Source organism: Helicoverpa armigera, chromosome 27 (assembly GCF_030705265.1).
Source record: "Helicoverpa armigera isolate CAAS_96S chromosome 27, ASM3070526v1, whole genome shotgun sequence".
Classification (NCBI taxonomy): domain Eukaryota; kingdom Metazoa; phylum Arthropoda; class Insecta; order Lepidoptera; family Noctuidae; genus Helicoverpa; species Helicoverpa armigera.
The window spans coordinates 3017797-3039598 of NC_087146.1; the positions used below are offsets into that span (position 1 = coordinate 3017797).

A 21802-nucleotide genomic window follows, 5' to 3' on the forward strand; every position below is an offset into this window, starting at 1 on the left:
CATTTTTCAACTATCCTAGCGAATATTTGAAATGTGGAATTAAATATACATTATACATGTCTAACAAACATTTTTCAAATGGCTGCACCGATATTAGTGAAACTCTAACTTGACATAATATCTGATAGATACAAAAAAAAAGATTTTGATGAATTGAAAACTTCCCCCTTTTTGGAAAATCGGCTAAAACACACAACAAAAAAATTACACTATCAATTTTATCTAACATAAGCAAAAAAATCGAACATCACAAAACACACACTATTACAAAAGGGCTGTCCCTATCCGCACACGAACGCACACATTCAAACGAAGTCATCGTCCGCGTTCCGACCTTGCCTCGAGGTCAATGAACTCGTACCAAAAATGGCCGCTAATCGAAGACCAGTTCTTAACGCTCCAATGAGAATGGTATAAGCAGGATAAGGTTTTATTTATAATTGTTATGTAACGAAAGTTATTGGCACAAAAAGAAACTGTGGGAATAAAAAAGAAGTAAAAAAAATAGTTCCTTTTTTGAGTTTGAAGTGATTGTGTGACGTTTAAGTCGGCCATATTTGTTTTTTTGCCGCGAAAAGTGACAGTAGGCTTTAACTTCTGTTTGCTGGTTATTAGGTGTAAATTGCAAAGTTATGCATCTATTTGGATTTTTGTTACACACTGCTTTAATAATTACAAAATAATATCTTCTGAGACGAGAATACTTACACTGTGATCATTATTTTCCCAAAATCTCTCAAGATTATCCTGTTACCCTAAGTACCTTTTTCACCGACAACGTAAACTTCCGTTGTTCTTAAAACAACAGTTTCTATCGGAAAATTGAATGTGAAAATTCATAGTATGTAAACAGTTTGAAGAAAACTGACATTTATATTTAAGCCTCAATAAGTATATGACCAAAAAAAAGACAATATTGTCCCATTATATCTCTTAATACCCTATATATTTTTTCATCAAAATTAATGTTCCTTTTCTATTTGTTCCAGCTCAAATCGAAATAATACCATGCAAGGTGTGTGGGGACAAATCATCTGGAGTCCACTATGGCGTCATCACCTGCGAGGGGTGCAAGGGTTTCTTCAGGCGATCACAGAGCACAGGTCGGCGTCTTTTTTACTGCTATTTTTAGTACTATAGATTTAGGCATACTCCTTGTGTAGGCACTTACTACTTGGAGAAATACAAACGTAGACATAAAGAACTACTTACTCATAGATAGACCTTTTAGAGACTATCATACTGTCTAAAACATGATAGATCTGATCACCCTTGAGACATTTTGAACACAGGCCAAAAGTCAAGATTCTCATTTTTATTCTCATTTTATTTGCCATGGCAAAAAAATAGAAATCTATGAGGGAAAGCTTCTTTATTAGGGTAAATTAAGCTATTAATAACTGTTACTTTTGTGGGTTCGAATCCCACTTCAGTCACATTTTTGGTATATAGAAACTCTCCCGCTGTGGGTGCAGCGTGTCAGACTCTTACTGACTAAAACCCACCATGTTCCTTCTGGAGCCCACAGTGTACCAGGCTCGCGGTAACTCGCGCGAACAATCCCGCTGCCCCGTCCTGGTTCAAACCTAGGAATAAACATTTGTATTTCCTTAGAATAGTTTTGCATGTATTTTTTTTATGGGGCTCCCAAAATATGGCGAAGTTATATGGGGTGCTATATTAATAAGAAATAGGTATACCATAATTATTAGGGTGTTGATTTCTAGGGGGTAAGCTGTACCCAGTATAAGTTATGGCATGGCTTTAAAAGGTAATAACCTTTTATACACTACCATACAATATTATGAAAGGAACCAATTGAATTATTATCTACCTTTTTTGAAAATATTTCCTTTGCATCTAGTCAAGTTCCGGGTAAGATTTGAACTCTTATTAAAATACAATTTAACAAAAAGTAGTTCAAATTAATCAGTAATTGCATGCATTGGTAACTCATTGTAATAATTATTAATAAATCGGTCAGTATTCTAAATATAGTAAAACTAGAGAGATTTTGGAGCCTCCAATAAAAATAGGTTGATATATTCTAAGTTTCTATTAACTAGAATACGATAACAACTGATCAACATTTTGATAATTTGCATTTAAATGACTATTGGTCAACTAAACCATTCATGAACTTTAAAAAATTCCTACAGGGGAGGTACCTTTATGTACCTACTATTCGTTTTTTTACTAGTCTCCAAAATCTCTCGATTATTCTACTCGATTCTTAAACACCCAGTAATCGATACTAACCCATGACTCTCTTCCAGTGGTGAACTACCAGTGTCCACGGAATAAAGCCTGCGTGGTCGACCGGGTCAACAGAAATCGTTGTCAGTATTGCAGATTGCAGAAATGCCTCAAACTTGGAATGAGCCGTGATGGTGAGTACACACCTTTTTATATGAAGAAAAAAAAATCTACATAAAAAAGCGAGATCAATAATATAATGAATACACGTAAAAACTCTAAGGCTGAAAGTCAAAGTCAAAGCTCTTTATTCTGACAAATATTATGCTAAAAAAGCTTCAAAATCGGTACAGCCAAACGTGAGATAAACGCGCGTAAAACATACGTACAGAGAGGTCAAACTGAGAATCTAGACACACGGCAGTGTGTCCGCCAAGTTCGAGCAAAAAAAGCGACACACCGGCCGTGGGTTATATTACACGAACCATTTCGGGCCAAATTCGACCCCCCTGTAACTCAAAATCTATTTTATTTACGCATATCAAATTTCTAGTACCTGTTGAGACCCCCTCACTTATCTAAAATACAAAATTTCATTAATATACCTATTGTGGGTCTTGAGATATTGACGTCAGAAAATCGCTATTTTTACTATACACTCACTCACTGACTGACTGACTCACTCATCAAAAACCTACACCACTTCCAATGGTCGTATTAACTTGAAATTTGGCATGGAGGTAGGTCTTTATGTCAAGGCAAAGGGAAAAATCTGAAAATGGCCAAGTGTGAGTCAGTTTCAAAATAATGAAGGTGTTTATACCCCTAAGGAACTAAAACGAACTAAAGGAGATTGGGCAAGAATGTATGAAGTTTGGTCCAAATGTCCACCACGAACGAGACCTATATAATTAAATAGTCCACTTAATTTAGAGTAACTTTTAGTAAGAAAGTAAAAAAAAGCAATGCCAAAAAAAAGTTATAGCCAAAAATGTATTCTTCAGTTTCGGTAGTTTTTGTATGTTATCATTATTATTTTTTATTTTATTCCACTTCCATTTCCGCACTTTGTCTAAAACTAAGATGAGTAAGACACCTTTGCATATAAACAGCCCATATTTTCATATAATTGAGGCGCCAGAAGTGCTTGAATATACTCAGCGGTGCCTGGATCTAAGAAAGTTCGATGTAACTGGTGGTGTCTTCTCTTTAATAATGAACAATTCTATTTTATCAGAAGTTACAGAAAGTACGAAAATCGAACATCACGAAAAGTAATTGAAAAAATCTATAAAATGTTTTATTTGATTTTGCTATAACTTTTTTCTGGCATTATATTTTTTTTACTTTCATAACAAAAAATGTTCTATATTTAACGGGCTATCTAGCCATATAGGTCTCGTTCGTGGTGGACATTTGGACCGGAATCGCCCATTGTCCTTTATCTATATTTATATAATATATCTTCGAATGGTCGTACCGATCTGAAATTCGTTACAAAGGTTTGTATTTAGTCAAAGTAAAGTAAAAATCTGAAAACGGCCAAGTGTGAGTCACTTTCGAAAATAACGAATGTGTAAGTTTGATCCACGAACATAATAGGATATGATAACATGTCATGTCAGTCAGTTGGTAAATCTAGTCCATTTAGTTAATCTAGTTTATTTCTTTGTAAGAAGCATAGTGCATATTCAAAAATCTGAAAGATAATATAAATGAGACATTTCCTTAACTAACTTAATAATAAGAAAACAATAAAATAAACAACCTTACAAAAATAAATGAAATCCCACCCAAAACAAAAATGTGAAAGACTGCCAAGTTCGATAAAATGGGAACACTTCGCCTATAAAAGAAGTGAGATCTGAATAAGTACCAAGTTCCATACACATACCTCAGTTAAAAATAGTTACTTTTTAATGATGTTACTTGGCAAGTTTTAATAGAAAATTAAATACTTGATTCATTGCGTTTAGTAGGTTTATAACAAGATGTATGAAAACTTGCCAAGTAACATCATGAAAAAGTAACTATTTTTAACTGAGGTATGTGTATGGAACTTGGTACTTATTCAGATCTCACTTCTTTTATAGGCGAAGTGTTCCCATTTTATCGAACTTGGCAGTCTTTCACATTTTTGCTTGGGTGGGTCTTTTTTTTGAAATCGTTTAAAAATGCTCCCCATTGCCGTCAATTGGGGATGTGTCTCAAGAGTATGGTTTGCGTAAAAAAGTTATAGTTGAATGGTACAAGTTGATAGTTTTTGAGCTTAAAATTCCACAAATTACATACACATATATCATTGAAAATTGACGTCAATCAATCAATAAAATCTTAAATGATAAGATCCGTTATAGAATATTTTATATATACTACAGAGTAGCATCCGGCTTAATTTTTTATCGAAACATATGACAAAATATTACGTGTTCTGTTCAATGTTAAAAAATACAAATTATATCGGTCAAGTAGTAGTCAAGGTTAGTATTACTAGATTAATATATAGATTATTTTAATCAGGGATGTGGGTTATTTACGTCAAAACCTTTTTGAAATTGGGTTTTACCCAAAGACACACACTCTAAATTAAAGGGGCCTAAATTTCCTGGATAAGGGATAAATTCTATACATATTGGTTCCTTTTATTTCTCGGTTGGTGGGAAATCATCAATTGACCCCTCCCGCTGTGGGTGCAGCGTGAGGGAGTGTCAGACTCTTACTGACTAAAACCCACCATGTTCCTTCTGGAGCCCTTTGTGAACCAGGGCCGCGGTAACTCGCGCGAACAATTCCGCAGTCTCAGACATATATATAGACGTACTTAGCCCTTATGTTAGGTCAATTCTGATTTCAGTGCTAGTACAAATCTATCTTAGATTTTGCTGTAAAAGCGTGACAAAGCTACACTTGAAATTATAATATTAGTTTAGATTCTTAATCTCGAAAGCTGAAGTCTTAAGTTCAGTTTTATGGTCGCTCATTATTTATCGTTACTAAAGTATATGTATATTTATTTATAACTACACATACCTACTTCTACCTTTCCTTATACCAAAAATAGTCGTTCCAAATTCCATTTTCAAATTGTAATAATCACAATAAAATAAAAGAATGAACTTACCTCAACACACGTGCGCCGATGAGGAAGCGAGCGCGCGGTCATCGACCTCTTATCAGCTACTGATAACGCTGTTTATAATACATAAGTACTCCACGTTGGTTGCCTGTGAGAAACAGTCATGTATAAAAATACTCGTATGAACATATTTTAAATTGTGGGCAAAATTTTGTTGCTGGGCAAAAAATATTTCGCCTTAGTATCAATATTACCAAATTTCATTCATGATTAAGAAAAAAATATAATTCACTTACATGATTTTAAATTGTGGGCAAAATTTTGTTGCTGGGCAAAATTTTTACTAGACCACTGTGGCCAAATTACCACATCTCATTCTTAATTAAGTAAATTTATGCCCAATTCTGGGCAAAATATTTTTTGGGCAAGGCCAGTGCTGGGCTTAGGTCTACGTCCCATTAGCTATCGATATATCTTGTTGATAAAATTTTCCATAAAAATTATATAAATATGGTATTGTTACTCGCATAGTACGCTATGATAATAAAATTCATATAAAGATATAATGTGATAAAAACAGTGGCTATATGAATCATTACTTTATTGCTACGTCTTACCTTAATCGATATAATTTAATCTAGAATTCTAGATAGCGTTGAAATACCTATCTATAGGTCAGTTTTAATTTCAGTCTGAAACGTATTGAGCAAAAAGCTAAAATAATCGTACTCGGAAGTTATATGAAAAAGTACATTTGATACGAGTAACGCCATCTATTGTCGAATTTCTTGTAACTTTGAACAGTATTTTAACATTTACTTATAAAAAATACTTTAGAATACTATACCAGGCTCATATATTCAATAATAAAATAAAGAGTAAACTAAAGGGCTTTTAGTCAATTATATTGAAGATTTCTCTTATATATTGTATGCCTAGTTTAATACATTATTTCTTTCTGAAAGCATTTATCAATTAGAGATTTTACAAAAGAAACGACTAATTTACGTTTAAAATCACTTATTTCAAATACGTAGACCCCACCCTTAAAAAACAAACACATATATTTTCAAAAAAACACGACAACCACGCCCTCTTTTTTTTTCTAACAAACATACATAATAAAAGATTAATAATAAAACATACTTATGATATGTCACGGCATCGCGTGCGCTCACATAGCGGGACGGCGTCCACGCGTGATGTGACGACTCGTTACGTAAGACCTGTTACTGGTCGTTATCGATGATGGTTTGTCGATAGTTTTTATTATTAGAGGGCTGTTAATTTAATTTGGTACATAGATTTTTTTAGAGATTTTTGCAGCGAAAATCGTAAAACAATATTTTATTTGGCAAATTATGGGTTTTTTGGAATTGTATCTGCTAGTGGTTATTGGTAGTTTCATAATTTGGAGTCAGTTTTATTAAATAGATAGATTTACCCGAGACATTTTAAGACAAAACGTAGGATTTATCATGTACAGTAGAGTTTTTTCTATGTCAAACAAATCTTTGTATTGAAATTGTATCTTAAAGATGATCCCTTCCATTCTTTACCTACAAACTGTCAAGCTTTTTAGTAGCAGGCAAATCTTACAAGTAACGTCATCTGCCTAGCCTTTTCTTACCATATAGGAATTAGAGTTAGCTTTCATCAAAAGCCCTTTTACCAACTTTAATTTCCCCTTTTTCTTAAAAAAAAACATTTTATTTATTTAATTACACTTTTGCACACATAAAAGCACAAAGGCGTTCTCTACCATTCAAACTTTGGCTAATATTTAGCCAATATACCTTATCCCCACAACATTATATTCCCATAATTCCCCTATAAAAGAGCCCTGCACTACAAACCTTCACATAACAGGCCACGTGATATGGGCGTTACTTGTTGCACAATCACATGTTACGTCCATTTGTCGATACATACCTACCCTAGTTATGTCAATGTATTGATTTATTATTATGGGATGCTGTATGGGTCCCTGTTACTATATGTCTCTTTCTTTATACTTTTATTTGAGTAAAATAGTTGTGAAGTTCTTTAGTAGTTAAATTTTAACTATAAGTAGTAAGTGTAGGAAGGTTTGATATATCTATAGATGGAGTAAGCCCCAAACAAATCGACTGAATATGAATTCCAACTGTAACTTAACTGAATATAAATATAAAATTAATAAGATTAATAGTTTTAGTAATAGATTGTAAAAGAGAAGATTCAAATAAATAACTAATAAACCTACACACTGTTAACTTCTTTCAACAAATTTAATTAACAACATCGATAAAACTCAAACCATCGATAAAAATAAATTCACATCCCTAAACATTGTGCAATGTAGCAGTCGTGAAGCGTAACATAAACATATTCAAGTTTTTACACGGCTCACACACACATATACACCGACTCACACACACAGACAAACGGTTGGATTTATGTAACATGCACTAATTCTTCAAACAAGTCATATAGCTCTATATTTTATAATGTTTTTTATACTGACGTTCTCACGCGACTTTGCTTGCGTTTTTACACGTAAGATACCTACTTAGTTACTGTAAATTCTTCGCGTCATTGTTGCTTAAAAATCTCGGCTTTTGGCTATCAAAAAATGTGTTAAAATTGAGAATTGTCCTTTTTGTGAAGATGGTTAAAAATTAATTAGAAAATTAGCATTTTATTTGGAGAAAATTCAGTTTTTAAATCATAGTTAAATATTCTCTATCTATTATTCATCTCTATGTAAAACTTATGTCTATTTGCAAGTATGAAATCATCAAGGCACACTCGCTAAGCCTTCCGCATACCCGTCAGAGCCTCCTCTATTGATTTAACACCGAAAATAAATATTTTTCGACACAAATACAGTTCAAAGACACCACTGGTCTTCTGAACAAACAACTATTGTTACTTATTTGAATGTTTCTACCAAAATCTGGAACGCCAAACTATACTTTGACTGTTCATAAGCTTTTGTAGAAAAACCAAATAGTAAGAACTTTGTTTTCGTACAAAATGTTAGGAATGAGAGCTCAACTTATACTAGCTATTTTAAAGTCATCGAACTTTCAAACAAAGAACGAAATTCATAGACGAATTCAAACAATCTGTGTTCCACGAAAAAAATAATTTAAGCTACTAAATTAAAAAGGCACGCCGCCAGGAATTCGATGTTTGAACCGCGTTCGTAATTCAAATCGGTCGCGTTGCCGCCCAACGGGATCGCGCAGAATTACGTAGCAAGTAACGTCACTCGCACGACGTACTATACATACATACGTCAGAGTTCGCGAGTTCGTTGTTCTACTAGGCAGTGTGCCAACGGCCGAAGTGTCCCGGACGCACACAAACACACACCTTACACACACAGCCAATCAACACCCGTTTGTTCACGCACACGAACACACAAACGCGTTTCGTTCTTTCGCACACAACTGTGACGGCTGTGTGCGAGTATTGAGTAACTAAGCGATGAAGCTAGGTGTCATTGAGAACATAATTGCATTGTATTGTTAGGCTTGCCGATTTTAGCTGCGTTTTTTTCGTCGTGTGAATATTAAGAGGCATGGGAACGATGCGAATATCGGATTCCCTGTTATGTCATTAGTTTTTCGTGCGCGACGCGAGCGCTCGTGGCGGAGAGTGGCAGAACTAAAGTTCGTTTTTTCGTTTCCAGCGGTGAAGTTTGGACGGATGTCGAAAAAGCAACGTGAGAAGGTGGAAGATGAGGTGAGATTCCATCGCGCACAGATGAGAGCTCAGACTGACACGGCGCCCGACTCAGTATACGACGCTCAACAGCAGACGCCGAGCTCAAGCGACCAGTTCCATGGTCACTACAATGGGTAAGTTGCGCCATCTGTTATCGAATAGCCGAACTATGAGAGACGGCCTTGTCTTTCCTTAGCTATTTGAGGTCCTTTTCGATAAAAAAATGCCAGGGAATTGAATACATATTGCGTAATTTACAATAATCTTTCAAAAAGTCGTATTGGTGGCTTTAATATTAGTAGTGTTATTAGCAAAATAAACAGTGTTCAGAAGAGCATAGCTTGTCCACATCAAACCAAACGTGTACCATAATTTGGTATTCACGCAACTTGGTAATAAAATGCATAATGGTCAGCAGTCAAACGACAAAGCTGTGGCTCGTTAGAACTCCGAGCTTTCTAGTTTACCGTCACCGTTGTAATTCATTACTGCACGGACCTCAATTTGTGTCAGCGGTGCATCAGACGTCTGTCATTATTGTAAGCGACCAACGGTATACTGTCGTGACGAAGTTGAATGGTGCTTAACGGTAAACTGTAAATACTGCCACCTAGTATCGGGTAGCGGTACTAAGCGTTTCTCATTAAGAATGATAGATGGCGCTGTTTTTATTATTGCGCGCTTGAGATGTCTGGTAATAGATTTACGATTTGTTTTTCAATGGTATTAACAGTAAAATGGTTGTAGAATGAGGGGAAAATGTTGAAGCGACAGTTTTTTTGTTTATAAGTGGTATAATACTTCAATTACTCATCATTCTTGATAGCTACTGTAATTGATATGTGTTGGAGTTCAACCGTAGTTTTTGTTTTAAACATAGCGTAAATACCGCTTGAGTGGCTCAAATCTTTGTTCGCAGATTCCATATACCGTTGCTCCTTGTAATGAGACTCTAATTAGCATTCAACTGTATTTAAAGCCACTGCCTACTTGTACATGCAAACTTATTATCATTAGAAGTCTTGGAAATACATAAAACGTTAGCTGAAGGAGCTGTTAACACAAAATCAATTTACAGCTACATAATTCTTCAAGTTTATATTACCTCTATAACTTATTATATTATTTAAAGCTTATTCAGTGAAAATCAGTGGTGGTCTAAAGTCAACCTACAGACACTAATTCAATTAGAATGGACCAATTTAAGCAGGTTTTATTGCTGCAAAATCACAATTGTTTCTTACTTTCCAACTTTATCTTGGACACTATAACTAATTTAAGAGCAAAGGAAACATCTTATGTAAACCTGGATTTTAAGTCTGAAATTGCCAATTGCGGTTGGCTTCCAGTCTAATCGGGTGCAGCTGAATACCAGTGTTTTACAAGGAGCGACTGACTATCTGACCTCTTCTACCCAGTTACCCAGTCACCCCAATATCCCTTGACTAGGCATAGTTAATAATACCTGTAACATACTTATCAAAGTTTTTTTTTTTAATTATAGCTACCCGGGCTACGGGTCGCCGTTGTCCTCATATGGGTACAACAACGCCGGGCCGGCGCTACAGTCCAACATGGGAGGCATACAGCCTCAAGCACCACAACAGCAGCCCTATGACGTGTCGGCTGATTACGTAGACTCCACCACGGCTTACGAGCCGAAACAGACCGGGGGATTCTTGGATCCTGATTTTATTAGTCATGGTATGTATTTTTTGGATATTTTTGTAATGTTGTACTTATGTATTTGTAGCGACATACAAAAAGAAATGTGTGATTTGAAGGGAGATAGCTGAGGAGAGTCATGTAACAATTATCTATGAACAGTATGTTTCCAATACTTCTATTGTAGGTGGAAGGTTACTTCAATTTGGACAGGGTTTCTTAATTACTTTAAGGTATAAATTCTAATGAAAAAGTGTCACATCAATTGACCTCACTGCTATATGGAAATCAGGCAGAATTAGGTAGTGATATCTCACCTATTTCGTGGCAGGATAGAATGTAGAACTTACAGATCAGACACCAAAATAACCAATAGCTTCGTAGAACATAGTACCTAACTAACATCCACCTTACCTATAGACGAACAACAAAAAGGGACAACAATAGTCCGACCATCCGGCTCAACATCCACCACGACAGCCACCACATCCACGACATCCATGCGACAAACATCCATAGAGCTGCCAAGAACGCGAATACAGGAATTCGATCGCTACGAACAGGACAGGATTCAATCCCCAGCATCAATTTCCAGCGGAGTCATTAATATAAAGCAAGAAATCAAGCCAGAAACATCAATGGGAGTTGATAACCTCGTAGCCAGTTACGTGGACTCCACAACATTTTTGCACAGTCCGTCGAACATCCAACACAGTCCTATGGACATTCAGAATTCTGTGCTGGTCAGTGGGCAGAGTTCAGTGTCCTTGACGAGTGAGGATTTGAGCCCGGATGACCTGACTTCGAGTAGTGGTCATGGAAGGTTGATGGATCCCTTGAATATGAATATGTCTGGGATGGGAATGGTAAATCCTAATGCTGTGACGAATAGAAGACACCAAGGATCCAGTCATAGTTCCAGTGATGATTTGCCTTGTAAGTCGTCTGTTGGATCGTTGCAGCTATTTGGTTTATTTTGCTAGTTCTTTTTTTGTTATTGTAGTTATTTTTTTGTTCGTTTTTATTTTGGTTGTACACTGAATTATTTCATATATGTATAGATATATGATAGTTATAATGGCTGTCCTCGTTTGGGCACACTATTGTTACTACATAAAAAATGATTGTCCTCATTTGAGGACATTCTACCAGTATTGGGTAAAGATTAAAAAATATTAGTTAAGCTATCGTAGAGAACGAAAATGGCTCATACCTTCCCACTCAGAGACATTTTATGATTACTTAAGTCAGTCCTTAGTGACGGAATGTCATACAAATCCTTCACTAAGGAATGGCTTAAGTAACCATTAAATGTCTCTGAGTGGGGACGATAGACTAAAAATAACAAAGCCAGTATGACATTTGAAATAATTTAATACGAAATACACAAATTACAAGGAAATTTCACTCAGTAACCAAAGCTTTACTCGTCGGCTGAAAGACTAAATCATTATTATCCCAAATAACGTTATATCGTTGTCCACTGAAGTCAAATGGGAATGTTCTTAGACTGCTTCTCAACTGAAAATATATAAAGCCTTACTTAAATATTGTGAATAAGAAAATAACTCTGGCTTTCTGTCTGAAGCGCCAAAACTACTGTATCTATTCAATAACATATCTATTGACTTGCTTATTAGAGACAGGAATCGAAATTACTCATATGGCTCATGCTCTAAATTTTCTATCAAGTGGGGAAACAAGACCGCTTAGCGCTAAAGATAGGTTGTAGAAAGAAACAGTTATATGAAAAAGTTACTGTCTGTAGCTTATTGGGTTGCTCGGGTTACTGGGTTGAAGAGGTCAGATAGGCAGTCGCTCCTTGTAAAACACTGGTACTCAGGTGCATCCGTTTAAATTGGAAGCCAACCCCAACATAGTTGGGAAAAAGTTTGGCAGATGTTTCAAAACAGATTAGTGGTTCCTGAGATTAGCGCGTTCAACCAAACAAACTCTTCAGTTTTAAATATTAGTACAGGTTTATTAATAAAAAAATGGAACTTACACCTCCCGGGAACCCAGTCTCAGCTCTATATTGAGGGTTCTGTGGACTAGGACAGGGCCTCTGATCCCGTATTATCAACATCGGTAGCGGGATCACGGGCAGAGACAAACACAGCGGCAATAGACAAGCTAGAGCAACCATAGATTATACTGTGAATAATAGTATTGAGTTTCAGAATTTTTTTTTGCTCGGTAGATAGTACTCAGATGAAAAGCTAAATTTAGGTACAAAAAAGTCTGAATATATCATAGTTAACTTAACAATAAAAAAGTCTTGTTGAAATAATGGATAATCATATTTTTTTAATTTAAATCTATGACAACTACGTCTAAGGCTCCCTATTTTACTATCGTTTAACATTTTGGCCTTTCTTCAAGCGTTAAGGCTCGTAAAACACCAGGAGGCTTTGGGCCTTATTAAGTGCTAGAGCAAAAAAATATATTTTTTTATAAAATCTGTCTTTCTTCTTAGTATAGAGACATCACTGTGTTACAGTGATGTCACTATTAAAGGTTTTTACATATAGAACCCGATTTACAGTTAATATATAATAGTTATCTATGCAATATTGTGATTATAATTAATTAATATACTTACGCCAACATACACAACAACAGGTGCCCAATAAAAAGGCAGATAGTGGGTCTATACCCATCTTTATAATTCTCTGTCAAATTATCCCATATTTTTCTAAAGTATTTGTAATATAGACAATATAAAACCAATTTCTTCAAAACGCTAAATATTCAACATTTATTTGTCATATTTATGATGTATTTATGATGGTAAATTTGACAGTTTATTGTCAAAGTCAAAAGATTTTTTTTTCTGTTATTTTTTTTCGGAACATTTGAGTTTGGTTATGTTTTCATTTATTTTGTAATGTAATGCTTGCTAAAATTATTTTTAGTATTATTGCTATAATTTTTGTAAAATTACATCCTGCATTTTTTATTTCGGTATTACAGAAACTTTTTGTTGCCAATTGAAAACAACGCCATCTATCGACGGGTAGCTAAACGTATTCTTTCTTCCACAGCTGAGGGTGACATCAGCAAAGTTCTGGTGAAGAGTTTGGCAGAAGCACACGCAAATACCAACCCCAAACTGGAGTTCATTCATGAGATGTTCAGAAAGCCACAGGATGTCTCCAAGTAAGTAGAAACCAATAATTAATTCTACCTTCAAACCACTGCTTCATTTTTCTCTGTTATTGAAATTGGAGGGAGGGTTAAATAAAGTACGCATGTCTGGGTGAAAATCACCATTTTAAAAGAAATATACCCAAACATTTTCCTAACAGAAAAATCTACCCCTGCCCCACCTGGGCATCGAACCCTGAACCGCAGCAGCAGCCACTGCCACTAAATAAAAGGGTTGCTATCAAAAACTATAATTTTTCCCACTATAAAACATAAAACTACTTATAACTTATAACACTTTTAAACTCCACTTATAATTTATAACTACTTATAACTTATAATTTTGCTTTTTACTTATAACTTCTTTTACTCATTACAGGCTTCTATACTATAGTTCAATGACGTACGAGGAAATGTGGCTGGATTGTGCAGACAAATTAACTGGGATGATTCAGAATATTATCGAGTTCGCTAAACTTATACCCGGGTTCATGAAACTGACTCAGGATGATCAGATTTTGCTCTTGAAATCTGGTGAGTATGGTATCCATTGATCATTTCATTGTCATTATAAAAAAATTGTTAAACAAGATTTAAGAGTACAATACTGAAAATAATTACTGTACATAATAGCGGAGTAATTTTATTGTCAGATATACTTCAGCTTACCATGTATAAATTTGCAGTGCTTCAAAATGAAAAAAAATATATAAAAACGATTTCCATTCATTTGAATTTAAAAACTCTCATATTTTTCCAATAAGCAATAAACATTTTTAAAAGAACTGTTTTCACCATCATTCATTAACCTCATGGCATCATAAACCACTACCCCTGTCACTCTGCGCATTAACGATTATGAGATTCAGGCCATAAATTATTTTTCTATCCCACTCGCAGAATTATTCGGCTACTTATTATTTGGGAAAGCGAAATATTCAACAACTGAATACGGTTGAAACCGCTGGCAGAAGCTAGTATATACTGTTGTTCTCATTACGCATCCCATCTCTACTAAAACTTATGGCCCGAAACCTCATTAATTAACGCGCAGACTATATAGACCATTTACTAATTAACCCTTTTCCCTTCAGGCTCGTTCGAGCTAGCCATAGTCCGGCTGTCACGACTGATAGACGTCAATCGTGACCAAGTGTTATACGGTGATGCGGTGCTGTCCATCAGAGAGTGTGTGCATGCACGGTGAGTTCATTTTATGGGTTGTATTCTGAGATTCTAGGGTTAAATGTAATATTCTGGTTTTAAATGTAACTTTGAGTGTTTTTGAGACGTGGCTCATATTATTCTCCTTTGATTTTAATTTTAATGCATTGCTGAAAATATATAGTATTTGTGTGTATTAGTAAGTTACATTTAATCCTAGAATTTTACATAAAAAATAGAGAAAAGTAGCATTTTGGTACATACTTATTAAAATTAAAAAAAAAAACCTTTGATACATAATTTATTTCAATAGCATACTGGAGTGTATCTTAAGTAATATACTTATATCTATAACGAATGATATTTGAATTCCAGTGACCCCCGCGACGTGGCGCTAGTGGTTGGTATCTTCGACGCGGCCAAGACGATCGCTCGACTCAAACTCACTGAGACTGAACTGGCGCTATACCAGAGCCTTGTGCTATTGTGGCCAGGTAAGACATGTCACATTTTGACCTTACAATATGCGGTTGAATTATGAACCTCCTTATTGCGAAGTTGGTAAAATATGTCAAAAAATGGTATCTTTACAAATTGTAGAATGTTAAAATTAAAAACAGGAATTTCTATAAAACATTCAGGAAACAGAGTCTAAAAAAACATGACTTGACAAAAGCAGCAGCAGTACCTTCATGTTTTCAAAATATCTCCCAAATTACTTATGTTGTCAAAATAACAAAACCATCATCTGTCCTAATTTTACCTTACAATACAAAGTTTTTAAATCCATATTATGTTCATATAACTTAAACATATACTAAACCGACCAACTTTCAATCCTCAGAGCGGCACGGCGTCCGTGGCAACCCTGAGATCCAGTGCCTGTTCAACATGTCGATGGCGGCGATGCGGCACGAGATCGAGACCAACCACGCCCCCCTCAAGGGAGACGTCACTGTGCTGGACACGCTGCTCGCTAAGATACCCACCTTCAGGTATGTACTTCTACGGAACCTTAAGTTATTACGTGTTATTATTGCAGACTAGCTTCAGCCAGTTGTTTTACCCGTGTCCTGTGGGAACTGCTTACGTGTACTCTTATAAAAAGTAGTCTGGTGCTTTCCTTGATAAATGGACTGTCTAACGCTGAAAGATTTTTCCTAATCGGAACAGTGTCAGTAGTTCCCGACATTAGCTGTTTGTTTGTAGCGTTCAAAACATAAAAAAACTTTTCAGCTTTATAATATTTACATAAGTTAGAGAATGAGAGAGTTTTTTCCTAAAAACTAAAGAAAGCTATTAGCAGGCGTTTTTAGCTTTAAAACTTACCATAATGGTTATTGAGTTCTGAAACTGCTGGAGTAATGTAAAGAACAGAAACGTTCCACGTTACGTGTATATAGAATTGTTCTGAGACTTACAATTCAATTTACCTACTACCCCAGAGGAAATTATTTTTATGAGAATGTAAGCCAAAAGTACATCAAAGACAAGAAGTCCAGATTCTTATTTCCTTCATTGTAATTACAGAGAACTATCGCTGATGCACCTGGAAGCGTTGTGCCGCTTCAAGGCCGCCCACCCGCACCACGTGTTCCCGGCCCTCTACAAGGAGCTGTTCTCACTCGACAGCGTCCTGGACTACACCCACGGCTAAGCCCAGCGTTGGGCAACCAGGTTTCTATCAGATTGCGTTAAAACGATCTCATTTTTGCCCAACATAGCTGGACGGTGGCATTTTGAGACCTTTTCAAAGACTCTTGACAGCTTGACAGCTATATTAAATATTTTTTTTATATAATTTTTAATTCCTTGAAGTAAAACTAAACGCAATTAAATAGATTTGTTAATATATTTATAATTGTATGTATGTACCTTGAGACTGTTAAAATATTTACTTAAAAGTATGTACGTACAATAATTAAAAGGAGGTTTATTTAATTCGATTCTAGTTACATTTAAATGCGTTTAATTTTACATTTAATCTCAGAATATTATGATTTTTTTTTCATTTGTTATGGAATTCTCTTATTATTATTTTTCATAACATGAAATATTATGTAGCGTTACACACATTTTTTGTGGATTATCTAATACAGAATTAGACATAATGTATGTTTGATTGTGTATTGTATACAAAGGAATATCGTAATATAATTATCGTAAAGTGTATCTAACTCTGAATGAAGAAATAATAATAATTATTATATAAAGATATAATAATAGGAATAGAGTTTTTATTAAGAAATAAATAAAAAAGTTATAAAGGTGTAGCAAGTTAAAGATCACACAGTTTCAATCGTACGAAACTTATTTTAAATAGGACTTTTTTTATTAATTTTAACAGTTTTTTAAAGAATGTAACTTGTTATTTATTTCAAATGATTATTATTATTATTGATGTTTTTTTCGCCTCTGTAGATTTTCGATTTAAGTTGTAATATAGGAATACATGATACTGCCCATTTTTTTGTATTTTTTTCGTTGTTTTTAAATAAAGAAGTACATATATGTCGAATATGTTGAAGCGATGGAAAAATGCAAATCATAATTTAAAGTAATTTTAAGTCGTGCGTTGAACAAAATTTCCAATTGTGAATGAACTTTCTGAAAAGAGAAATCAAATTTTCACGGACAAAAAACATTTTTGTAATACTTAGCAGGCAATTTTTATTCATTTTTTCATTTTTTTCGCGTGTAGAGTAAATTGATCTCATTTTTTTTCATTTCTTTGCTTGGGTGCCATCTTCGGAATTACGTCACATTTTGCATAATAAAATGAAATAAGAAAAACATAAAAAACACAATTTTTGCATAATAAAACTGTTGTACTTTACCCTTTAATACGTAAATTATTTTTTTATTACCGTTTTTTTATTATTTTAGCTTGACGCGATTTTATACGTATATTTTTAATTTAATTTAAATTGCCTGCTACTAATAATTAGAATTATTAAAATAACCATCAATTTTCTAACATTACGCTAAGTTTGTCGAATAGCCTTTACTATAGACTGGATTATATTAATGTTAATAAAAAAGTATAAATCTTAACTTGTATTTTGTAAATAGTTATTAATCGTATGTATTTTATATTAAATATCATAAGGTTCGATGGGTTATCTTTAATTTTACATTCTATTAAAAAATATAATAAAAGAAACAAATTTTTCAAAATGACCTCCGAGCGAGCTTGACAGATCATGTGAAAAATGTTGTTTTTTTCCTTTCTATATATTATATATTTTTTGTTAAATAAAGCAATCTGTTATTGTCTAGTTTGGTTTTATTTTTTTTTATTTCCTATTTTCCTTTATTTTTATTTTTTTTACTACTCATAAAATAGGATAATCTTATAGTGAGATCATAATAGTTTAAAAAATCATACGGGTGGTTCAAATGTTAATTTTTAAACATGATAATATATTTTAATTTTTATTAAAACTCAGATATATAAGTAGAGATAATTAATTTTTAATATTTCCACAACTATTAGCATATGCAATACAGTTTTTCAAAGAGTGTGTACTCTTTTTTTGCAAAAATAAAATAAAAAAATGTAAAAACCTAGGCGCACACGTTTAGATTGTTTAGTCATTATGTTTAGCTTCTGTATGGGAATGTCCAATTTGTTAAATATAATTGATTTGTTAAATATTTCCATATGTGAAAATAATTGATTTGTTAAATATTTTCTTTTTTAATAATAATAGATACGTTAAATATTACGAGTCAACTTTTGTGTAAAAGTAGTGATTGTGTTAATCAATACTTATTTTGTCTATTTTTTCCAGATTTTTTACTTACTAAGAAACAGTGTATTTTTTGTACTTTCAGGTTATGCATGTTTTTCTCAATTTTCCCTACAATTGGACATTTCCCATGAAGGTTTACAAAATAAAATTAGTAAAAAAACGAAACATTGGTGAAAAACGTTTTAGAGCACTAAGACTGAAAAATATTGGCTGAAAACCTATTACCTTCGCTTAACAACAACAGAAAAAAAACAATAAATAAAAATTTAAACAAAAAAATATTCAGCGTCTCCTTGAATTTCTTGATTCTGAAATTCTGACATTCTGATATTATATGTCTGACACCGGCCATGTATCACGAATTTATTTTGAAAAATAAAATCAATAAAATGTTATTGAGAGATAAGGGTCCTATACATTTGCGATTTTTCACGGAATTTTCAAAATATATGCTTTCCCGTTTATTTCCAAAGAAGTTACAGATATCAAGCTAGTGTCTTGTTCTTTCGATTTTTTTCATTTAATTAAAAGCGATAATTTTAATTTTTTTGCTAGTTTCTCTTAAATTGAATGAAAAGGCTGAATATAAAGTAACTTGAGATTTTTAACGCTTTCTTTCTTTATGAATTTTCCCATTGTATTCAATCGCTTTATCCCCAACTTAAGTCCAGATTTTTAAGCAATTATTTTCAAGAAAAAAAATTAAAATAAAATCACATCGACAAAAAAAATCGCAAGTGTGTAGCTACCTTTAACAGTGCCGTGTCCACAACTTCGAGCAAATCTTAGACTTGATTGGTGCAAATCGAAGGGTGAAGAGAGCGATATCCTGCCTCTCTCTCGCACATATGCGTGAAGTGTCAGTGCGATAGTGATAGATATAGGGTAAACTTTTACTTGCTGGTAGATTTAGTAGGTATTTCTAAAACTTTTGTACTATGTTTTGCTAAATTTTCACTAAAAAACTAATATATAGATTTGGACACGTAAAGGATAGTTAAAAAAAACGTATTTTGGAAAAAGCAAGCATGATAAATATGGGAATAATCGGTCATGGGTGTCTGTGTGTTTTTTACAAAAATTGGTTCGATTAGTCAAATGTGTTGTTTTTTTCATTAATTAATTCGTAATTTTTTTCTAAGAGTTTCTATTTTGTAAAACGGTACCTACGAATTTACGGGTATCTGAGATCATTATAAATAGTGAAAAAAAGAAATAAAAATAATAAAATTTTTGTATGTCTTGTTTTTCTATGAGATGATTTATATTATCAAAAATATTAATTTGTTAATGAAATAATTAAGTATTTTTACACATTACCTGAACATATGAAGAGTAACAAATATTAAAAATAAAAAACATAATATATCTATGTAAAAAACAGAATATATTAAAAAACATATTTTGTATGCGCGATATTATCGAAGATGTGAAAAAAATAAAAATAAAAAATAGTAAAAATCTTTTTTTACTCATTTTTCGTTTCGGCTGAGCCTTTTTCGATAATATCGGGCATCAGCTTTGTTGGTTTATGAAGTCAAATACAAAACATTGTACCTATGTACCTAAAGTAGATAATGGTGAATTTTGAGAACCAATAGTAAATAAATGTTATTGTTTTTATTATTATTCTCGAATCACTTGCAAATGCTTTTGTGTTTTATTTATCATGCCTGAAAAACCTTTAGATAATCAGTGGATGGGAATTTCTGCTGTTACCCTACTTTCAGGAAAGGGGGTTGTAAAGTCCATCCCAAATGGAAATGAATAGACAAAGAGGTATGCCATATAAGATGAAATATGCTTATACATAAAGCAATTCACATATATAGAGTGAATTAAAAAAAAACTGACTACCTACAACTATACATACTTAAAACATGTTGACGGCCATATTCATATTTCCAAGACAATTGTATTATCAAATTACTTCTTTAAATTAAGTAATAGAGCTGGTGTGACTTGAACGGCGCTTCGTTGACCGTAAGCCCTAGACCATTAGGTTTTTACAGATCTATCCAGGTTGTGTAAGTCGAGATTTTCAGGACGAGATTTTCTGTGAGAGGTTTATGGAAAGCTGCACACAGGACCGATGGGAAATAGGAATCAGTAGGTACTTACAAAGTTCCGCCGGTTGCTGCAACTTGATCCACTCACACAGTACACAGATCACTTGTACACATGTTATTTATGGTTTGATGGGCGCCCAGTAACTCCCTGCAGGGGTTGTTGACTAGTTTAAGAAGTTTATTGAAGTTTAGACATAGTTTTTGAATTTATTTTGCGGCGCGTTATGGCGGCCGGCGTCGTGTTTTTGACACTCGCGCGAAAGTTTTTTGTATTGACGGTGGCGCCACGTCTCGCTTTTTGAGTGGCAGTTTTTGGAACTAGGAGAGGGAAATGGTAGGAACAAGGAATGCATGCAAGCTCAAACAAGAGCATAATAAAAACGATAAACGAAAGTGGCATTACCTTACCTTACCTTTAATTAGATTCTTACTATTGAGTCATAAATAAAAAAACTACAGCTAATTTATAAATAAATATAAATAAATAAAATAATTAATAACGATTAATACATAATATAGAATATTTATAATATAAATTAATAATATATAAATAAACGAATATAAATTTAATAAATAATAAATAAGTAAAATGTAAATAAATCTACACAGAAATATCACCTACTCAAATATCTAAATATAATAAGATTTTCTACATTAAATTCAATATTATATGATTAAAAAGCGCTCTTCGTCCTCTCCTCTAAAAACTAACTTTGCTGTGCCCGACAGGGTCCATAATTGTTTCTTTTAATTTTACCCACCAGCCTGTACACATTATGGAATGCAATAAAGTTATTGAGTATTGAGTATTATTTTCAGACGCTTTGCCAAATGAATAAAATAAACTATTTTATTTTGGACCTAGTCAAATACCCAATTAACTCATTCACAAGTTACAATATTCGTGACTTTTTTTATTTTACTAACGTTTTTAATTCATTATTTAACAAATCGAATAAAATTAAATTATGAATTTTAAAAGGTGCCTTCTTCAATTTCGGATACCTACTACCAAC

The 21802-nt window shown here is 33.6% G+C and overlaps 1 protein-coding gene and 1 long non-coding RNA gene across 13 annotated transcripts in view; one reads left to right on the forward strand and one right to left on the reverse strand.

The window, feature by feature from the left end:
* The window catches only part of LOC110373773 (probable nuclear hormone receptor HR3), a 132721-nt gene extending 114481 nt beyond the window's left edge, over positions 1-18240 (forward strand). For 9 of the 12 annotated variants that reach the window (XM_021331122.3, XM_049844360.2, XM_021331120.3 and 6 more), the window contains 11 exons: positions 990-1103; positions 2277-2390; positions 8952-9120; positions 10491-10690; positions 11072-11587; positions 13696-13810; positions 14178-14332; positions 14893-15001; positions 15338-15456; positions 15807-15957; positions 16493-18240. In XM_021331122.3, coding sequence (XP_021186797.1) covers positions 990-1103; positions 2277-2390; positions 8952-9120; positions 10491-10690; positions 11072-11587; positions 13696-13810; positions 14178-14332; positions 14893-15001; positions 15338-15456; positions 15807-15957; positions 16493-16619 — 1889 coding nt within the window. In that variant the 3' untranslated portion in view covers positions 16620-18240. The remainder of the gene's footprint in view (positions 1-989; positions 1104-2276; positions 2391-8951; positions 9121-10490; positions 10691-11071; positions 11588-13695; positions 13811-14177; positions 14333-14892; positions 15002-15337; positions 15457-15806; positions 15958-16492) is intronic. The other 3 variants (XM_049844393.2, XM_021331124.3, XM_049844404.2) reach the window with 1 other exon arrangement.
* LOC110373775 (uncharacterized) lies at positions 12010-13399 on the reverse strand. Its single transcript, XR_007511480.2, has 3 exons — positions 13254-13399; positions 12657-12784; positions 12010-12172 (listed from the first exon to the last, which is right to left on the reverse strand). It is a non-coding gene; the product is annotated as an uncharacterized LOC110373775 (long non-coding RNA).
* Positions 18241-21802: the final 3562 nt, after the last annotated feature.